Here is a 21,083-nt window from a genome sequence, read left to right on the forward strand (position 1 = left end):
GGGCTTTTAATGAGGACGTCTCAGTGTGAACATATGTAAAAAGAACTTTTTAATATAGGCATAGTGATCAACAAAAACAATCAAGCTAAATTCTTAAGAAAGCTTATAAGTACAAGACCATGGTGGTTATATGTACAGCGAACAGTTTGTTCATGAAAAACTATTTTGTTCACTGTTAATGGACTAGTACACTTGGCTCCCCAAAAACATTTCAACTAGACAAAACATACTGACACATTAGTCATAAATATAGCTTTATTTTTATAATATTTGATAATCTAAAAACTTTTTCTTTTCAATTCTGGGAAAAGAACATTCCAACTTCCATACAACTGATATACCCTGCAGAATACTGGAAAACAGTGTCTAAGCAACCTGAATTTTGCATTTGAGAATTCATAACTTTGGGAAGAAAGAAAGACTAGTTCAAAGAAAAATTTCTTCCCTACAAAACAAGTAACAACATTAGATCCATTCTTCAGTTTAAACTTGAACATGTTTTCCCAGAAACTTTGGTAATTTCTTCAAAAATCAACTCGCAGGTTGATTGCCCATGTGGACAAAATATATATTATATATTTATTTAAAAATAAGACCCTAGCTGGGCACAGTACCTGGCTTGGGCCATGGCATGTAGGTGGAATACCCCTTGGAGTGAGCCAGCTCTGATGTTTCAATAGCAAATTTACGTCTCTAAGAAGCACAACATATATAATGCATTTCCTTGTATGAAGGTCAGAATTTAGTTGGAATTAAAAAGAATTTTTTAATATAATTAACCTTAAAATCTTCTGTCTTGTGTAATGTACATACAGTAGATATGACATTATGGTGCTTTCTGGAGATCACTGAGTACCACTGTCAAAGAGCACTGTTATGCCCTCTAGGCATATTAAATAAAAATTGAAAATGTAGGTTACATTAAATAAACAAAACCAAATCTGGCTATACCACCTTTAAAAACAAGTTGTTGCCATTGCACACATGTGTTACGGGACTAAGGTCATGCAATACAACAAGTCATTTTTTAGCATGTAAAAGGCTAGAGTGCAATCATGGTATAAACATCAATAATAAATAACTTTGGAGATTAATTCTCCAAATAAACAATAATTATAACATTACAATTTTTACAGTGTTAGCCTAAACAGTGATATTCACTTCACAGCAATGTTTTTCCTCCACTTGATAGTTGCCTAAATACCATATGAATGGCCCATCCCCGTGAGCCAGATGTCAAAGTGAAGGTTCAAAAATCAACATTTTTTACTATAATAGGTTCAAAATGTTTGTATAATGATAAGTTACACTTTTCAATTTACTGGCATTTTAAGTAACTGCTTTATACCTATTTTTAATGCATTGCTAATCTGATGCTTATTGCAATAACAATCATTCTACTAATGTTAATTAAGTTACAGCTTTAATTTTTAAAATAAGAGAATCAACTAACATGAACTAACTTATATAGTTTAAAAACCAACCACCACAAACACACACCTTTTGCATGAGTATTTAAAAATAAATTATTAATATACTTGACATATATATTTTGTGTTATATATATATCTATATATATGTATACATTGATGGACATAACTACTCTTTTTTTCCAGAAGGATGTCAGCACTTGTAAACTCTGCAGAAGACCTGATGATATTGTTAACATTAAAAAAAAAAAGTAACATGAAAATTCATTCTTGAGGGAAATCATAAAGCAGGAGGTTCTTAACAGATGGTTGCTTGTGGAAACAAAGGCTATTTTAGTGAGGGAAGGAGGACAGTCTTGGACTGTGGATCCCACATGCACTGTTTGCTTCAGAAACTACTTTTGAAAGCAGCGTACAGTGAATGCTTCCAATACCTGGTTGAAAGGCAAGGACGTATATTTAGTCATCAAAGGGCACAGAAGCAGTAGGAGGTGAAGAGTGAGGCCAGCAGGGAGACAGTCATGCCTACAGCTCACAGAGGCTGCTCATATGACCAGGGAAGTAGGTTTTGGGAAAGGTCTGAGTAATGTCTGCAGTGTTCCCAGGCTGGCTCTCAATGCACTACACGTGCAATCTGCTGGCATGACAACCTTCAGACCCTGAACTGGTGACGGGTGTTGATCTAAGGGTTTTACGGTTTTAAGGTTTTTATGGGCTTTTTGGCCCCAACCACAGGCCATAGTAACGGCTATGAAGACAGAGGCTGGGGCTTGGTCTTAGAGTGCAGAATACACAGCCAAAGAAGACAGCAGAGGCTCCCCAAAGTCTGAATAAATGTGCATTCGGAGAAACAACGAACCTGAATCGAACAAACTACTAGAAATGAGAACTGAAGTCTAAATGAATGAGTCCCTGAAGCAACCCAAACACTGAAATCCTGACTAACCAGAATAATTGGGGAACTAGCAATCCTTATTTCAGAAGCTTTCAAATTAATGGAGGGCAAAGTTAAAAATACATAAAAATATTACTATTTCACTGCAGTTATGAGAACTTTGAGTTTCCATTCCTTGCCTCACAATTTAGACACAGAAGAAGTTTTTTCCCAGTGCCTGATATCTTGTGTGGCATTGAGTCCTAGGTTTAATCACCCTGCACCCCAGGTGCAGAAATTACTGGAGAGTGGTCTAATTATTTTACAAGCTGGAACTTTTACTAAAATTTTGGAATAAAAACTGCATTCTTTTTTTTTTTTTTCCTCCAATTCTTTCTGTAATCTGCCTCTTGCTTCTAAAAGGGGCTTGTAATAAAACTCTGGTTGCCGGAGATTCCCACTTGTTAATTTCTGGTTAATCCAGGTGCTTGTACGGACACAAAATAAATGTGTTATGTCCTTCTTTTCCCCAATATGTCTTACTATGGGATGTATCCAAAAGGGCATTAATGTTGGCCCTAGGACGACATTCCACAAAGCCCAGCAACGGTGGTCCAGGGCCACCCCCCTTTCAGATGATGTTCACAATCGCTGTTGGCTTTTTTTTGGCCATTTTGGGCCTGATGTTGCCTTTTCGGCAGAACCCCAGAGGCTCCCCTTTCTTCGATGGTCTGCAGAGTTCTCGTGGGGACTCAGCCTGTTCGTGAATGGACTTAGCGGGCTGCATGCTGGCTCTGTCATCCTTGGCTTTTTTCAGGTAGCTCCTTCCCTTTGGATGAAAATGGGTCTTGAGATCAGCGTGGTTACACACAGAATGTGGGTACCCTCTACTTCTACAGATGGACAGGTGGAGGGAGAGGAGCAGAAAGAAAGATTTTGTTTAGAATGCTTAAAGAAAAAAAAACCCATCCCTGGCACAATCACCCCTACACTAGAGTGGCAGTAATGGCACCAGTAAGTCAAATATAAATTGGTATTTTTCTTACAAAAATTCCTGTGGCCTTCACAAAACGATCTCATGATGCTAAATTCCCAGGGAGATCTTGCCAGCTCTATTTACCAGTGATAAAACTGAGATGTAGAACATTTACGTGACTATCTAGGATAATACATACCGTTGGTCTCTGGAAAAGATGGGACCAGAATCCATACCTCTGGACTCTTTAAGTGACTGTATACAGTAGTAGTATCATAGCAATTACAAAGTACATGAATTATAGTATAAATTTACACATCTGTTTATATTATAGATATCTAATGTAACACGCATAGTACATGAATAGTACTGTAGAGCTATTATGGTTACACTATACCTCAATAAGAGAAAGTTATACCATAGAATACTGTAAAAGCACTCCAGTACTACTATCATACTGCCATATGGCATATGCTATAAGGCTATCAGCATCATTAAAAATAATAACCACAAATTTACAAAATCAGGTACATGAGCAGGTACATTTTCATCTAAGACTTCCAAGTCCACTTATATAGATATTACATAAAATGTAACAGGAAAATACATTATGCAAACATTATCAAATGGCCCAAGTATAAAAAGATATACATACAGGCATTTGGGTTTCCTATTTGAGGAGATATCTGTAAGCTGAAGGAAAACAAATAAGAAAAAACGTTACTTCACTTGAACGTTGGATGTGACTTTAAAAATGTTTCTCGCTTCTATTTTAAAGAAGTCATTCCCATTAAGGAAGCCAGTAACTGCTATGGGTAGCACAGCCCATGGCACCTGCTATCACAGCAGTGAACTAGAACATCTCATGCTCAGCCTCTACTGACTCTGGGAGCCTCCGTGGCTCCCAGTTCTGAGATTTCCAAGAAGCCATTATCAGTAGATCTAAGAAATTTCAAAATGTCGAAGAGCTCTCTAATAAAGCAACATGTAAAAAACATGTTTTATAAAACTAGAATGATATGCCATTACTTCCTGATTAATTCAGGCTGCATGTGCAGCTAATTTACTACAGCTGTCATTGGTCACAGTGTATCAACTAAAGGGAAAATTGGCATAAAATGTTTATTGCCTAAAATACATCATTTCTAAAGTGAGAGCATATGAAGACCAACTCCACAACTGTCCCCGAGGCCATCTATCACTGAGATTATTTTCCACTGCCTGTAAAATATGCACTTTTGTGGCTGGGCTCAAATATCAATTGCAGAACAAGTTGATAACTTATCATTTGGTGATCCAGATGTCACCATCCACTTTAGAGGCAGACCCAGTGTATTCCCAACTTTTAATTCCTGACCTCCCTCGGGTAGCCTTCACTCAAAGTAGTGGTGTCACATCAGCAGGCAGATGAACAGAAGAGGATGACAAAGAAAATATGAAGAAAGGGTCATCCCGATGTTGGGGCCCAGTGTGGCCAACACATGAGTCCCTACTGTATTCAAATAATCAGAGAAACCAAGTTCAGCATAGCAAGGCCACTCCCCCGGGTCTTCAGCCTGCAGCTTGAGCTTTGGCCAGAAGCAAATCAGAAAACAGCTTTCTTTCTTTCTTTTTAATTTTTAAAAAATGTTTATTCGCTTTTTTTTTTTTTAACGTTTTTTTTTTTTATTTATTTCTAGGAGAGAGAGAGAGAGAGAGAGACAGCGTGAGCAGGGAAGGGTCAGAGAGAGAGGGAGTCACAGACTGAAACAGGCTCCAGGCTCTGAGCTAGCAGTCAGCACAGAGCAAGACGCGGGGCTCGAACCCACGAACAGCGAGATCATGACCTAAGCAAAAGTCGGACGCTTAACCGACTAAGCCACCCAGGCGCCCCTGTTTATTCGCTTTTGAGAGAGACAGTGTGTGAATACGGGAGAGGCAGAGAGAGAGGGAGACAGAATCTGAAGCAGGCTCCAGGCTCTCAGCTGTCAGCACACAGCACAGGGCTTGAATCCACGAGCTGTGAGATCATGACTTGAGCTCCAAGTTGGATGCTTAACTGACTGAGCCACCCAGGAGCCCCAGAAAGCAGCTTTCTGAAACTTTTGAGGGTCATGTCCCCAGCAAGGCAAGATGGGATTCTTGGCATCTGCCTTCTGACTCAGTCATGAGTAAGCTTCTTTGTTGACCCTGCTCACACTGGCTGGATTCAACACGAGATTAGTAAATGTGGACAGAAAAAGGCACCTTGCTTGCATAAGGGTCGTGAGGGTCTGCAATATACAAAGGAAGTGGGACAGATGGCTCAGGCAAGCACCAGGCTGGAAGCTGCTGCTAACTGTGGCGGTTATCAGCCACAGCCCCACAGCCTGGCTCCTTGAATGGACTTTAGTGTATGTGTAAACTGTGAAACAAACAAACAAACAAAAAACTTTTAAGATTTTTCTTCCTTTAAATTGTCACCTACTTTAGGGTACCTGGGTGGCTCAGTCAGTTAGGCATCTGACTCTTGGTTTCAGCTCAGGTCATGATCTCACAGATTTGTGGGTTCAGGCTCTACATCAGGTTCTGTGTACTGGCAGTGCAAAGACTGCTTGGGATTCTCTCTCGCTCTCTGACCCTCCCCTACTCACGCTGTCTCTTTTTTATAAAAAAATAAACTTTAGGGGCGCCTGGGTGGCTTAGTCGGTTGAGCGTCCGACTTTCGCTTAGGTCATGATCTCATGGTTCATGGGTTCGAGCCCCGCGTCGGGCTCTGTGCTGACTGCCAGCTCAGAGTCTGGAGCCTGTTTCAGCCTGTGACTCCCTCTCTCTCTGACCCTCCCCTGCTCGCACTGTCTCTCTCTCTCCTAGAAATAAATAAAACATTTAAAATAAAAAAAATAAAAAAAAATAAACTTTAAAATAAATTGCCTCCTACTTTTAAAATTTATTCTTAATAACAAATTTTTTTTCACTTTACTATATATATGTATGTAAGCATATAGTTTGATGATGTGTTGTATATGTATATACAATACTCTTTGGGGTTTTATGTAAAATTGTGTGTGTGTGTGTGTGTGTGTGTGTGTGTTATTGTGTTTACATACACATACATACTTCCCTCCATGGTGAAAAGGTAAAAATGTTATCAAATGTTCAAAGAGGTCCCTGACTTCCAAAACATTTTAAGAGCCAAAACCTATGAATGTCGCTGATGGACCCTGCTGGGACCTCAGGAAATTAAAAGGATGTACTGTATATTACATAAAGGGAAATGCACAAATATGGGTAAAAATGAGCCATGAGCCTCACATACACACACACACATATATATAGGTACCCTAACTTGTGCATGTCCATATGTCACCAATGGGATAAAATACTAACTACATAACCACAATTAAGCTTCAAAACAACCCTATGAGATACGCATTGTCATCCCCCTTTCACAGATGGAGAAAGTAAGGCCAAAAAGTTAAGCAGCTGGTTTGAAGCCTTAATCTTTACCAGTTTTAGAGCTGGGCTTCAAACCCATGTTAGCACATTCCAAGTCTGAACAAGACTTCACTCTGCACTGCCTTCTTGAAGAGTATGTGTTTGTGTAAAAGCAAGCAGTTTGTACACAAAAGTTACGTGGAATCCATAGGTGGGTCAGAATTTCTCCAGTGATCCTACAGATCAAGAGGCTTGGGTGGAGGCAGGGTCGCTATCACAATCCCCACAGAACTTCACATGCTCTCCTCCCTGTGAACATAAGAGGCCACTGTTCCTTGTGGCTGTAGAGCCTCAGGCACATGGAAACCCTCTTCCTCCTGAACCCACCTCATTGTCTGTTTCCTCCTTGTTCAACCACTTTGTCTTTTTGTTTGTTTAGGAGGAGGAGACTATGAGGATGGGGATGGATTGAGTCCTTAAGGAAGATTCCAGGTTGGAAAAATATAAATAACTTTGTACTGAGATCCAATCCAAGAACTTCTAAAACCCAAACATGGTGTCGTGGGTTGTTTTGGGTTAGAGAAACTGGACACCCGGCCGTCCTCCAACCTCTGCTCTGTGTAAACAGCAGCACTGTAGGCTTAACTGCTCAGGCTGAAACATTAGATTCATTATTGATTCCTCCCTTTCCCTCACCTGCTAAAAAAGTAATCCTTCAGCAAGGACAATTAGCATGGCCAATTCTATCCCCACGACTTACCCCATACCTGCCATTCTCTCCACCTCTGCTCTCCCCAGGCCACCATCTGCCGCACCATAAACAGCCTTCTAACCTGCCACCCAGTCCTGGACCTCTCGATCTATTCCCCCCAAGCAGCCTGTGTGATTGTGCTAAAGCAGCTCACCTCCTGCTCACAACTTGCCAGTCAATGGCTTCTCTCTGCTCTGGAATAGATCCAACCTTCTTATGTGACCCAGAAACCCCGGCATGATCTGGATCCTTCTTGACTCTGACTTCAACTCTTCTCACGCAAACATGCAAGCGTGTTCCCTCCTAAGCCACTTCCCAGTGTGCAGAGCTGCCTTCCTCTGGTTATTCAGGTCACAGTCCAAATGTGGCCTCCCTTGCAGGGCTGTGCCTGACCATAAGGGCCACTCAGACACATCACCTTACTTTTTTCTTTAAAGGGGTTGTCACCGCACGAAACCATCTTTGTTATAGGTTTACTTGTTTATGGTGCCATCGCCTTCCTCACAAGAGCAGGGACCTCACCTACCTCATTCACCCAGTTTCCCCAGCACCCAGTAAGTGCTGCGTCCCCAATAAATATGTATTAAATGAATGGCAGCTAGTCCTAATTTAGCAACCTACAGGAAATAAATGCAACACGTAAAATAAGATTATCCGAACTGTTTCATGACCTTCCATTTGAGCAGTTCTGTGCCTGATTTTGGCAGATGGGATATTAGGTCAGTTTATGTCTAATTCGACAGCATTTTTCAGAGCATAAAGACAAAAGATCTGAGTAAGCATGTTTCATTTTTAGAAATCAGCCAGGTGAAAAAGGAACACAAATCCTCAAGGGAATGAAGGGGGAAAATACAGAGGCTGAAACAGTATTTCAGAAAAGGCACTAAATGTGAGGGGAAAGAAATTTTTCTAAGGAACAAAAGAATTGTAAAGCTAGAACATATCTTAGAAAGGGGCAACTCAAACATCTATCTAGAAGTTTCACTGCTATCTGGAGGTGGTAATGAGAAAAAGAGGGAAGAGGGCAGACGCTGATTCTGCGATCGACCCTTAGTGGCAATGAAGAGCCAGGCTGGCTGGGGATAGCAGGCAGGCTGTTGTGAGCTGAGGTGTGGAGGGAATGGGTCAGAATGCGTTGCTTCCTTCCAGGGTGCACTGGGGCAAGGAGCTCTCCGGGGTGGGGCTGAGGCTCTGGAAGTCTGGGCTGCTCAGGGCTCTGTACCCTCACTAAGCTGGGCCAAGTAAGTCAATAAAGCTATGATTTGAAGCTTTTCCTGCTGAAAGCACCCAAGCTTCTCTGTGTGTGTATAACAACCACAGGAGCCCTGGGATGCCAGACTTAGCATGCGCATTTCAGCAAAGACACTGTTTCTAGTTTCGCAGGTGCATGTATATTATTATGATGACACAGATAAACGGAGAAGGGAGAAATGCTCTGAGGGACTGCAGACTGTATTGTAACTTGGTACGTTATGGTCCAAAGCAGAGTTTAGAGGACTTTCAGGAAAAGAGGGAAAGTGCTCAATCCTTTCAGAAACAAAGTGCCTCATTCTTGGTCTTCTCAGGGCGATGTATCCTCCCTATGGGAGTCCCACGGTCCACCTCACTGTGGCCTAACCATGTCCTACTCACACACAGCGCTCACTTCTACCTTCCCCACTGTCATCTTAACTGCATTTTACTGTTTTTCAATTAGTCAATTCTTCCTTAAGTAGATTAAGTCTGATGAAGGTAGATCACGTCATGTTTAGAACACAGAAGGCAGAAACATAACTATGTATCAATTTCCTGCTGTGTTTGGATGTATATATGTGTACAAATGTGTGCCTATATATCTACGTATTTATGTGTGTTTACATGTGTGTTGTGTGCGTACAGGCATACACGCACCTAACTTCATATATACATAGCTGACTTGAGCAGCTGAGATACCGTACAACTTCTGACTATGCGGTCCACTGTGATGAAAATAATGACTAACAATGTCTTTGAAAAGATGTTTAATTTTCAAACTGGAAAAATAAACTGAGCAGAGTAAAGTGAGCACAGAAATATAAGTAAGAGAGAGAACTATTAGGTGTCCTCTCTTCCTCCTTGCCTTCCATTGTTTTCTCTCTTTTTAAGATCCTCTTGGTCTAGTACAGTAAAATTTTACACAGTTCTTAGCTCTGGGTTACTTGTAAGCCTAAACACTAAAGCTATTAATGCTACATTTAATTTTAAAATTCCTAACGACTGAAGTCAGGTGATGATCAGAGAATTTAAGAGGCACAAGACCCTAGAGAGCAGCTAGTCCAACTGCTTCATTTTAGTTTTGTTATTAAAAATTTTTAATGTTTATTTATTTTTGAGAAAGAGAGACAGACAGACAGACATGAGCGAAGGAAGGCCAAAGAGAGAAGGAGACAGAGAATCCAAAGCAGGCAAGAGGCTCTGAGGTGTCCACACAGAGCCGGACGCAGGGCTCGAACTCATTAACCGTGAGATCATGACCTGAGCTGAAGTCGGATGCTTAACTGACTGAGCCACACAGGCGCCCCAAATGGTTCATTTTAGTAGAAGAATAACAAGCCCAGGAAGACCAATGGTCTCATCCAGTCAGGAGAGGGGTGCGAATGATCTGGAAGCCAGGCCTTTCACCTCACATGTGGGCTCCATGACTTCATGCCGCACTCCCTTCCGATACAGGACAGGATGGGAAAAACGCAGGAAAGGGTTCAAAGTGTCCCTCCGGCCACCGTGAGTTATGACTGACTCTCAGTTTCCCGAGTGGGTGAGAAAGGAACTGAGGAGGGAAGGGTAGGCTCCCTCTCAGGGGACCACAGACACCAACAGGAAAACAATAAACTTGCATGTGACTGAAACTGCTTTGATTACAGTAACGGGACTCACAGAAGTCACAAACTTACTTCTTTCCCGTCTATTTTTGTTCCTGACCCAAAGTTCTAGAGCTCCCATTGTTGCACTGCTCTAAGGCTGAGTCTACATTACAGGAAGATTGAATAAGATTTCTTTACTTCTTCCTTCCTCCCTTTCTCCTTTTCCTCCTGCTGTCTCTTCCTCTCACCTTCCTTCTTTTATCCTGTTTTTCATCTCATTCCTTCTTTTTTATTAACATGTTTCCTTTCACTCTTGGCTTTCAGAATGCTCCAACTAAACTTTTTAATCAGCCAATAGCAACTTTTCCAACATTCTGGGTAGCATAAATGTTTCCTATTTTTCTTTTCCTGACATATACAGTCCATGTTTGGGGAAGTGGAAGAACCATTTTTAAATCTTTTGGGAAGGGGGTAAGCATAAATAAGGTTCAATAGATCATGAAAATGTTGTAAGTAAACCACTCTGGGGTTTCAAAAATCCTTTTCTGGCTTTGGTATTCATAAGAAAGAAAAAACTGTTTGGAGGGCAAATCTGCCCAAATATCTCCCTCATCTAGAGTGTGGGTATTGTGCCTCTTCCCACCCCCAAAGAGACTGGGGAATCTTGATTGAGCCATTGAGGACAATCTGGACCTTCAGCCATTTGCACGGTTCTTGTCTGGGCTCTAGGGGTTTCTTAAGTCCCTGAAACAATATGTAAAATTGTGTGCAAAAATCTATATAGAACTTTAGAATCTATAAAAATCTTTTAGAACTGCCACTTGTGAAATATTCTAAGACCTTTTCAAAATCTATTTAAAGAAGGTTTCAACTATAGAGACTATCTGAAGGTGCTGTCCTTCCTATTCAAGAAGAAAAAGGTACGTGTCTAGATCCTGCTGTTGCAAAGAAAGGCCAAAGCTTTCTTAAGATTCTCCTGAAGAGCTCCCAAACAGGACAATACCTTCCAATCCACCTGGTCACCCAGGCTGAGACCGATAATTTGTTTGGACACTTCCAACTCTGTTATTCTATAATATAAAATTATTTCTGCCAGTCTATCTTGGTGTGGAGCAGTGGGTGGAGGACAACCATGCATCCTAGATCTCATCTTGGATTCCCCATGGCATTTCATAACACAGGCGTGGCTGGGGCAGCACTTTCAAACGATGTCCAGAAGGTTCCTGCAAGTCATTCCCCAGCTCCCCCTTCCTCTGTCCTGGACCCAATCTCGCCATACCCGAGGACTACATGCTTGGTGGCTGGACCTGTGTGACTTACCACGTGCTCCCTGATGTCTCGGTGGAGGCCAGCGGCCTGCTGGCTTTGATAGTACTCTAACTGCTTTTCCGCCACTTCTACCCGTTGCAACAGATTCTCAATAAAGTCCTGGAGCCGAGCTTTCCCTTGAACCTCCTTCTCAGCTGCTGCTTCCAGGAAATGGTTGAATGTAACAACTTCTCTGCAAGGCAAAAATGTCAGAACACAGAGTGGGGAAATGAGACAGGAATTCATTCACTCAGCACATATTTATTGAGTGCTTACTATGCGTCAGGTACCGCCCTTGGCAGAATGCTCATGGCCATGACAAAAGAGGTAACGATGCATTTCTGTGGTTACATTTAGAGATTACATTTTAGTAGAAAGAGAGTCATTATAAAATATACAAATCAATACACATGTCAGGTGGTGGTAAGCACTAGGGAGAAAACTGACATTGGGCACAAGGAGACAGAAAGTCACAGAGGGAGGGAGAGTGTGAGTGAGATTTTAGAGAGTCAGGGACGACCTGGATGGGGAAATATTTGAACAGATACCTGAAGGAAGCAAGGAGTGAGCCATGCAGATAGCCGGGGAGAGCGAGCCAGGCCTGGGGTGGAAACACACAGACAGGCCTGAGGTATGGCAAGGAGGCTTGTGTGGCTGGAGCATGGTGGGGGAAGGGGAAGGATGGGCGGAGCAGGGGACACTGTGAGGATGCCCGATTTTCTTATAGATTACATGAGAAGCCACTGGACGCTTTTGAGAAATGTTCTGACTTACATTTTAAAAGTCTAGCTGTTGGGGGAGAAAAGAGTATAGAGAGGAAACAAAAGGCCATGCTGAGTACTTTAGTGCATAAAATGAGTCACCCTGTCCAACTGTGTATTTCTGAGCTAAAAGTGAAACAGTCCAAGAAATGCCATCCTGAGGTAGATCCATGGTCCGCTGGGAAAGCTATTTTAGCGGACACAGGACAATCAACGTGCAGGGAGCCCTTCCCTAAAAAGCTGAGCAAAATACCTCAAACACTATTCCTTTATCCACATAACTGGTTGTGATTCACAAATCCAGAAAAAAAAAATTTTTTTTTAATTTACATCCAAGTTAGTTAGCATATAGTGCAATGATTTCAGGAGTAGAATCCAGTGATTCATCCCCTACATATAACACGAGTGCTCATCCTAATAAGAGTCCTCCTTAATGCCCCTTGCCCACTTAGTCCAGCACTCTCCCCCCCAACCCCTCCAGCAACTCTGTTTGTTCTCTATATTTAGGAGTCTGTTGAATATATGTTTTGTCCCCTTCCCTGTTTGTATATTATTTTTGCTTCCCTACCCTTATATTCATCTGTTTTTTATCTTAAATTCCACGAGTGAAGTCATATGATATTTGTCTTTCTCTGACATTTCGTTTAGCATAATACACTCTAGTTCCATCCACAGAAAAATTTTAATAACCTTATTACTATTTTTTGTCTTTTTATTTCTAATCCATATATGAGAACCATACTTTTCTGATTTATAAAGAAGTCAGTTTTTTATAAAAACTCAAACACATCAGAAATATAAAAGAAAATATGGTCGGAGACCCCATTATCCTGAAACAATATAACAATTTGATAGCCATTCTCATGAGCAACTCTACACATACACATACACATACACACACGACCAACAGGTGCTTATTATCACAACTCACTTCATCCAATTTGCCTTACTTAGTAAGAAATTATGAAGATCCTTTCAGCCTTTCCCTTCATATGTTCTGCCACGCCCACCAGAGGTAATGAATTCCATAATTTTACTACCTGTTGGACATAGTACTTCTTTTATAGATCTTCAGAATCTCTCTCGACCTTCAAGGAGTGCCCCCTCATTTTTCTGGCCATGTTCAACTTATACAGAACCAAGATTCTAAAGACTGATGATTATCCTCCCAGCCTCTTTCATTTTAGATTAAGAAATCCCTTTAAAAAAAAACAAAAAAAAAACCCTAACCTCACGGTATCTGGGTGGCTCAGTCCCTTAAGGGATTCTTGATTTCTGCTTAGGTCATGATCTGTTCATTAGTTCAAGCCCTGCTTGGGATTCTCTCTCTCCCTCTCTTTCTGCCCCTCCCCTGCTCAATAAACAAACAAACAAACAAACAAATAAACATCTAGCCTCATGCAGTTGCTCTAGACAGTTGATGAAATTCATTGCCTTCTCTGCACCTTCCACTTAGCTCCATAATTTCTTGAGAGCAGAACTTCAGGTAGGTCTGGCCCAGGAAGTTTGGCAGAAGGTCTTACAAAATAGCTGGCAGTGGTTTCCAGCTCCTTTATTCTGTACAACTAGTCAGTGACTCACTTTTACAAGGAGTTGCGATTTTTTTCTCATTTTTTTTTCTCACAAATATGTTGCACTTTGCCATACTGAAACTTTTCTGACACTTCCCACAGAGTCAAAGGTCTCTGCAAAGCCTTGGAAATTATACATTTATAAAAATAGAAAAGAGACAGGTTCTAACATGATTCATCAAAGAATTGCTTATTATAGTAATCCCTTTTTTTTCTTGTTTCCTATCCAGGATCAAACATAAACCCCAATCCCATGATAAATCTATTATCTTTCAGTAGCTAAGAAATATTCACATAAAAAAAAAAGAGTCCTTTTGGAAAGGAGTTTTCTTCCATTATCAAGTTTCAAGTTTATTTCCAGATGTTTCTGTATGAGGGCTGAATGGAAGATGTGCACTTTCCAAGCTGTTTGGGCCACAGACTCAAGCCAATTTTCAAGCTCTACCATCATTCAGTTTTGATCTGCCTCTTAGGTAACCCTAACTAGCAGCAAAACAATGGAAGTTTCATTCAGGTGCTACATCCAGCATGCTACATGCTATATCCACATGGCTCCTAGGAAAGGCCGAGATCGTTTAGATGCAGTGCAAAAGTACAGCTAGAAAACACAGCCTGGGAAATGTCTGTTCCTTCCTCTTTCCAGCACTAAGGTGTCTGTCCATTCAGAGTCCAGCCCATTGTAGATACTTCATAGGTGATATTTAGGATACCTTAATCATGAACCAGATCTCCAAACTGTACTTATAGGGAAAGCAACCAAAACCCACAACCCTCTACCCTACCCAAAAGAGAAACATAGAATAAAAGCCAGTGTATTCTTTTTCAATTTATTTTGGTTTATAATGTTTACTATATCTATCTCATTACAGAAATATTTTACATTTATTATGGGAAACATAAAAGTTGACCTATTAGAAGATGTAACCGAGCAAGGGCCAAATAAGCTTTTTTGTTCTCTGCTCTAAGCCCATCATTCAACATAATACATGACACATAATGTTCAACATATATTCGCTGTAATGAATACTTTAAAAGGACAAGGAAGAAACAAAAAATGACCCATAATCCCAACACCCAGAGGTAACTACTATCAACATCCTAATATATTTTTTCCAGTCTTTTTTTTTTAAATCTATGCACATTTACTATTTGGGGACTCTCAGGCTGTAAAGCTTAAAATGTAAAACAGCAAATCTGACAGCTTAATCCCATAGGATTAACATTCCAAAAGCAAGAAAACAAATCTAAGTGTAATATAGTTTGTGACTGTGGCTGTATTTTTATTTTTTTTTTTTTTTTTTTTATTTATTTTTTTTTTTTATTTTTTTTTTTTTTTACAAATAGTTTATTGTCAAATTAGGTTCTACATAACACTCAGTGCTCATCCCCAAAGTGCCCTCCTTCATGCCCATCCCCCCCTCCCCCCCACATCCATCAGTCCTCAGTTATTGTCAGCATTCAAGAGTCTCTCATGGTTTGCCTCTCTCCCTTTCCCCCACCATTTCCCCCCTTCTTCTCCCCCTTGGTCCTCCGTCAAGTTCCTCCTAATCCTCCTATACGTGCAAACATATGGTATTTGTCCTTCTCTGCCTGACTTATTTCGCTCAGCATAACACCCTCAAGGTCCATCCATGTTGCTACACATGGCCAGATTTCATTGTTTCTCATTGCCATGTAGTATTCCATGGTATAGATAAACCACATCTTCTTGATCCATTCATCTGTTGATGGACACTTAGGCTCTTTCCATGTTTTAGCTATTGTGGAGAGTGCTGCTATGAACATTGGGGTACATGTGCTCCTATGCCTCAGCATTTCTGTATCCCTTGGGTAAATTCCTAGCAGTGCTATTGCTGGGTCATAAGGGAGTTCTATTGTTAGTTTCCTGAGGAACCTCCACACTGTTTTCCAGAGGGGCTGTACCAGTTTACATTCCCACCAACAGTGCAGGAGGGTGCCCGTTTCTCCACATCCTCGCCAGCATCTAGAGTTCTCTGATTTGCTCATTTTAGCCACTCTGACTGGCGTGAGGTGGTATCTCAGTGTGGTTTTGATTTGTATTTCCCTGATGAGGAGGGATGCTGAGCATCGTTTCATGTGTCTGTTGGCCATCTGGATGTCCTCTTTGGAGAAGTGTCTGTTCATGTCTTCTGCCCATTTCTTCACTGGGTTGTTTGTTTTTCGGGCGTGGAGTTTGGTGAGTTCCTTATAGATTCTGGATATTAACCCTTTATCTGATATGTCATTTGCAACTATCTTTTCCCATTCCGTTGGTTGCCTATTAATTTTCTGGGTTGTTTCCTTGGCTGTGCAGAAGCTTTTAATCTTGATGAGGTCCCAACAGTTTATTTTTGCTCTCGATTCCCTTGCTTTTGGGGATGTGTCAAGTAAGAAGTTGCTGCGGTGGAGGTCAAGGAGGTTGTTTCCTGCTTTCTCCTCTAGGGTGTTGATAGTTTCCTGTCTCACGTTCAGGTCCTTTATCCATTTTGAGTTGATTTTTGTGCATGGTGTGAGAAAATGATCTAGTTTCATTCTTCTGCATGTTGCTGTCCAGTTCTCCCAACACCATCTGTTAAAAAGGCTGTCTTTTTTCCATTGGATATTCTTTCCTGCTTTGTCAAAGATCAGTTGGCTGTATACTTTTGGGTCCACTTCTGAGTTCTCAATTCTGTTCCATTGGTCTATGGGTCTGTTTTTGTGCCAATACCATACTGTCTTGAGGATGACAGCTTTGTAGTAGAGGCTGAAGTCTGGGATGGTGATACCTCCCGTTTTGGTTTTATTTTTCAGTATTACTTTGGCTATTCGGGGTCTTTTGTGGTTCCATACAAATTTTTGGATAGTTTGTTCTAGTTTTGAGAAGTATGCTGGTGCAATTTTGATTGGAATTGCATTGAATGTGTAGAGTGCTTTAGGTAGTAATGACATCTTAACTATATTTATTCTTCCTATCCATGAGCATGGAATGTTTTTCCATTTCTTTGTGTCTTCTTCAATTTCCTTCATAAGTTTTCTATAGTTTTCATCATACAGATCTCTTGTATCCTTGGTTAGGTTTATTCCGAGGTATTTTATGGTTTTTTGTGCAATTGTGAATGGGATCAGTTTCTTGATTTCTCTTTCTGTTGCTTCATTATTGGTGTATAAAAATGCAACCGATTTCTGTACGTTGATTTTGTACCCTGCAACTTGGCTGAATTCTTGGATCAGTTCTAGTAGGCTTCTGGTGGAGTCTGTCGGGTTTTCTATGTAGAGTATCATGTCATCTGCGAAGAGTGAAAGTTTGACTTCCTCTTTGCCAATTCTGATGCCTTTGATTTCCTTTTGTTGTCTGATGGCTGATGCTAGGACTTCCAGCACTATGTTAAACAACAGTGGTGAGAGTGGACATCCCTGTCGTGTTCCTGATCTCAGGGGGAAAGCTCTCAGTTTTTCCCCGTTGAGGATGATGTTAGCTGAAGGCTTCTCATAGATGGCTTTGATGATGTTTAAGTAGGTTCCTTCTATCCCAACTTTCTCGAGAGTCTTTATTAAGAAGGGATGCTGTATTTTGTCAAATGCTTTTTCTGCATCTATTGACAGGATCATATGGTTTTTATCTTTTCTTTTATTGATATGATGGATCACATTGATTGATTTGCGAATGTTGAACCAGCCCTGTAACCCAGGAATGAATCCCACTTGATCTTGGTGGATGATTCTTTTGATATGCTGCTGGATTCGATTTGCAAGGATCTTGTTGAGAATTTTTGCATCCGTATTCATCAAGGATATTGGCCTATAGTTCTCTTTTTTTGTTGGATCTCTGTCTGGCTTGGGAATCAGAGTGATGCTGGCTTCATAAAATGAGTCCGGGAGTTTTCCTTCGACTTCTATTTTTTGGAATAGCTTGAGAAGAATTGGGATTAATTCTGTTTTAAATGTCTGGTAGAATTCCCCAGGGAAACCATCAGGTCCAGGGCTCTTATTTGTTGGGAGATTTTTGATCACTGATTCGATTTCTTCACTCGTTATGGGTCTGTTCAGGTTTTCTATTTCTTCCCGTGTGAATTTTGGTAGTGAGTGTGTGTTTAGGAATTTGTCCATTTCTTCTAAGTTGTCCAATTTGTTGGCATATAATTTTTCATAGTATTCCCTGATAATTGCTTGTATTTCTGAGGGGTTGGTTGTAATAAGTCCATTTTCATTCATAATTTTGTCTATTTGGGTGCTCTCTCTTTTCTTTTTGATAAGCCTGGCTAGAGGTTTGTCAATTTTGTTTACTTTTTCAAAAAACCAACTCTTGGTTTCATTGATCTGTTCAATTGTTTCTTTGGTCTCTATGTTGTTTATTTCTGCTCTAATTTTTACTATTTCTCTTCTTCTACTGGGTTTAGGGCGTTCTTGTTGCTCTGCCTCTAGCTCCTTTAGGTGAGCTGTTAGATTTTGGACTTGTGCTTTTTCTAATCTCTTGAAATAGGCCTGGAGAGCAATGTACTTTCCTCTTAGGACTGCCTTGGCCGCATCCCATAGATTTTGAATTGTTGTGTTTTCATTTTCATTTGTTTCCATATATTTTTTAATTTCCTCTCTAATTGCCTGATTGGCCCATTCATTCTTTAGAAGGGTGTTCTTTAACCTCCATGTTTTTGGCGGTTTTCCAGACTTCTTCCTGTAATTGATTTCAAGTTTCAAAGCATTGTGATCTGACAGTGTGCATGGTATGATCTCTATTCTTTTATATTTATTGAGGGCTGCTTTATGTCCCAGTATGTGATCTATCTTGGAGAATGTGCCATGCGCACTTGAGAAGAAAGTAAATTCCCTGGCCTCAGGATGTAAAGTTCTAAATATATCCGTCAGATCCATCTGGTCCAATGTGTCTTTCAAGTCCATTATTTCTTTAGTGATTTTCTGTCTGGTTGACCTATCCATTGCTGTAAGCGGAGTATTAAAGTCCCCTGCTATTAGCACATTCTTATCTATAAGCTTGTTTCTGTTTGTGATTAATTGTTTTATATATTTAGGTGCTCCCATATTTGGTGCGTAGACATTTATGATTGTTAGTTCTTCCTGATTGTGGCTGTATTTTTAAATCATGTAATGTTTTGTTACTGGTTCTACATAAAACTTCTGCAAATTAACATTAATGCTCCCAGCCGACGCTGGAGTGCTTATGTCATGCTGTAGAAGAGAAGCATCTTTTTCTAACCTCTCCCTCATCCAATACCTTATGCCCTGAAGCTGAGACGTTAACACCCTTTGTATTTTTCAACCAACCTGGCACCTATACTAACTTAATTTCAGTTTATGAATGTTTCCCATCAACTAAAAAAAAAGAAAGAAAAAGAAAAAGGAAAGACAGTTAAAACAAGCCTGACTATTTAATTTTAAGTGAGAGGTTATACAAGACAATGGCTGGAGAAGTTCCTCATACTGAGAATATGTTCGGGTGTCTGTATTAGATCAAAACTGTAACAAAACCCAGTGACTATGGAATCGCATGTGTGCATGACTTCAGATTCCCCTTTCACATCCTGTTCAATCTGGATTAACAATATCCAGAAACACCTCTTACTTCCCCAAGGAATCTTGGGAATTTCCTGAATGAAAAAGGAAGAGGTCTAACCACATTGTGTTCGTAATCTCTTTAATAATTACAACTCAAACAGTAAAACATCCATTCAAAGTGCAAGGCAGACCAATGGATTTCAATGTAAGGGAGGACAAAATATTCACTAATATGATTACAGGTTCCATATCTCCATTATTCTTTTTTAAAAGAGATTTTTAATGTTTTTATTTATTTCTGAGAGAGAGAGACAGTGTGAGCAGGGGAGGGTCAGAGAGAGAAGAAGATACAGAATTTGAAGCAGGCTCCAGGCTCTGAGCTAGCTGTCAGCACAGAGCCTGATGCAGGGCTTGAACCCACTAACAGTGAGATCATGACCTGAGCCAAAGCTGGATGCTTAACCGACGGAGCCACCCAGGCATCCCCCATATCTCCATTTTTCTTGAAGAAACTACCAATTGTTGACCTCTGGCATAGTATCAAAGCAGAATATCCTCTGTTCTCTGAAAAAGCTACTCAATACCCCTCCGTTTTCTTACTACAGACACACGTGAGGTTTGATTTCCTTTATCTACTTCAACCAAACAACAAATATGCAAGACTAAATGCATAAGTAACAAGGTCCAGCTGTCTTCTATTTAAGTCATATATTAAAAATATTTGCAAAACTCAAAATCATGCCTTTCCCTTTGCTAAACTGTTTTTCGGGAAAATAGTTATTTTTTAGAAATATGTTATTTATGTTAACAAGTAATGGATTTTTTATTGCTATTGCTGTACTTTATTAATAAGTGCTTTTAAATTTCTAAGTTTTAATTTCTAATGCAATAAATATTGATAGATAAAACTCACATAAACAAAAACTTTTAAAGGAACTTGATAATTTTTTTTTTTTTTTTTAGCAGTATAAGGAGAAGCGGAGCCAAAAAGTTTGAGAAGTGCTGACACAGTGTGTACATGTGATCCTGAACCTCAGAACTCAGGTGAGGGTGGACGATGAGGGCTGGAACAAAAGAAAGATGTAGTCACAGACCATATATTTATTTACTGCACTACCCAATAACTCAACAAGCATTTATTAAATATTAACAGGTACTGGGCTTAGTGCTGGGGCACTCGTGAACCCATGAAATTTACTATCTTAATGAAGCTTAGTGCCTAACCCAGAGGTCAGCCCATTTTTTCTATAAAGGACCAGGGAGTAAATATTTTAGGCTCTACAGCCCATGTGGTCTCTGTCACAATTATTCAACTCCACCTAGTGCAAAAGAACCACAAAGCCTGTGTAACAATAGAACTTTATTTACAGACACTGAAGTTTGAATTTCATTTAATTTCCATGTCAAGAATTATTATTTTTCTTTCGAATTTTTTTTCAAATTAAAAACTCTTAGCTCACAAGCTCTTCAAAAACAGGTAGCAGGCTGGAGCAGGCTGGTGGTATACTAACCCTTGATATAGTGGGAGAAGCAAACATTACACAATTTTTTTTAAATGTTTTTTTAGTTTTGAGAGCGAGAGCATGCCAGCAGGGGAGAGGCAGAGAGAAAGGGAGACACAGAATCCGAAGCAGGCTCCAGGCTCCGAGCTGTCTGCACGGAGCCCAACATGGGGCTTGAACTCATGAACATGACCTGAGCTGAAGT

At 40.3% G+C, this 21,083-nt stretch overlaps 1 protein-coding gene across 1 annotated transcript in view; it reads right to left on the reverse strand.

The window, feature by feature from the left end:
• Window positions 1–241: 241 nt before the first annotated feature.
• The window catches only part of ZNF365 (zinc finger protein 365), a 30,846-nt gene continuing 10,004 nt past the window's right edge, over window positions 242–21,083 (reverse strand). The window contains exons 3-5 of the mRNA XM_039255369.1: window positions 11,567–11,747; window positions 3,936–3,973; window positions 242–3,197 (exon numbers count right to left, since the gene is read on the reverse strand). Of these exons, the coding sequence (XP_039111300.1) occupies window positions 2,936–3,197; window positions 3,936–3,973; window positions 11,567–11,747 (481 nt within the window). The 3' untranslated portion in view covers window positions 242–2,935. The remainder of the gene's footprint in view (window positions 3,198–3,935; window positions 3,974–11,566; window positions 11,748–21,083) is intronic.

The sequence above is a fragment of the Hyaena hyaena genome, unplaced genomic scaffold (assembly GCF_003009895.1).
Source record: "Hyaena hyaena isolate Hyena2069 unplaced genomic scaffold, ASM300989v1 scaffold_522, whole genome shotgun sequence".
NCBI lineage: Eukaryota > Metazoa > Chordata > Mammalia > Carnivora > Hyaenidae > Hyaena > Hyaena hyaena.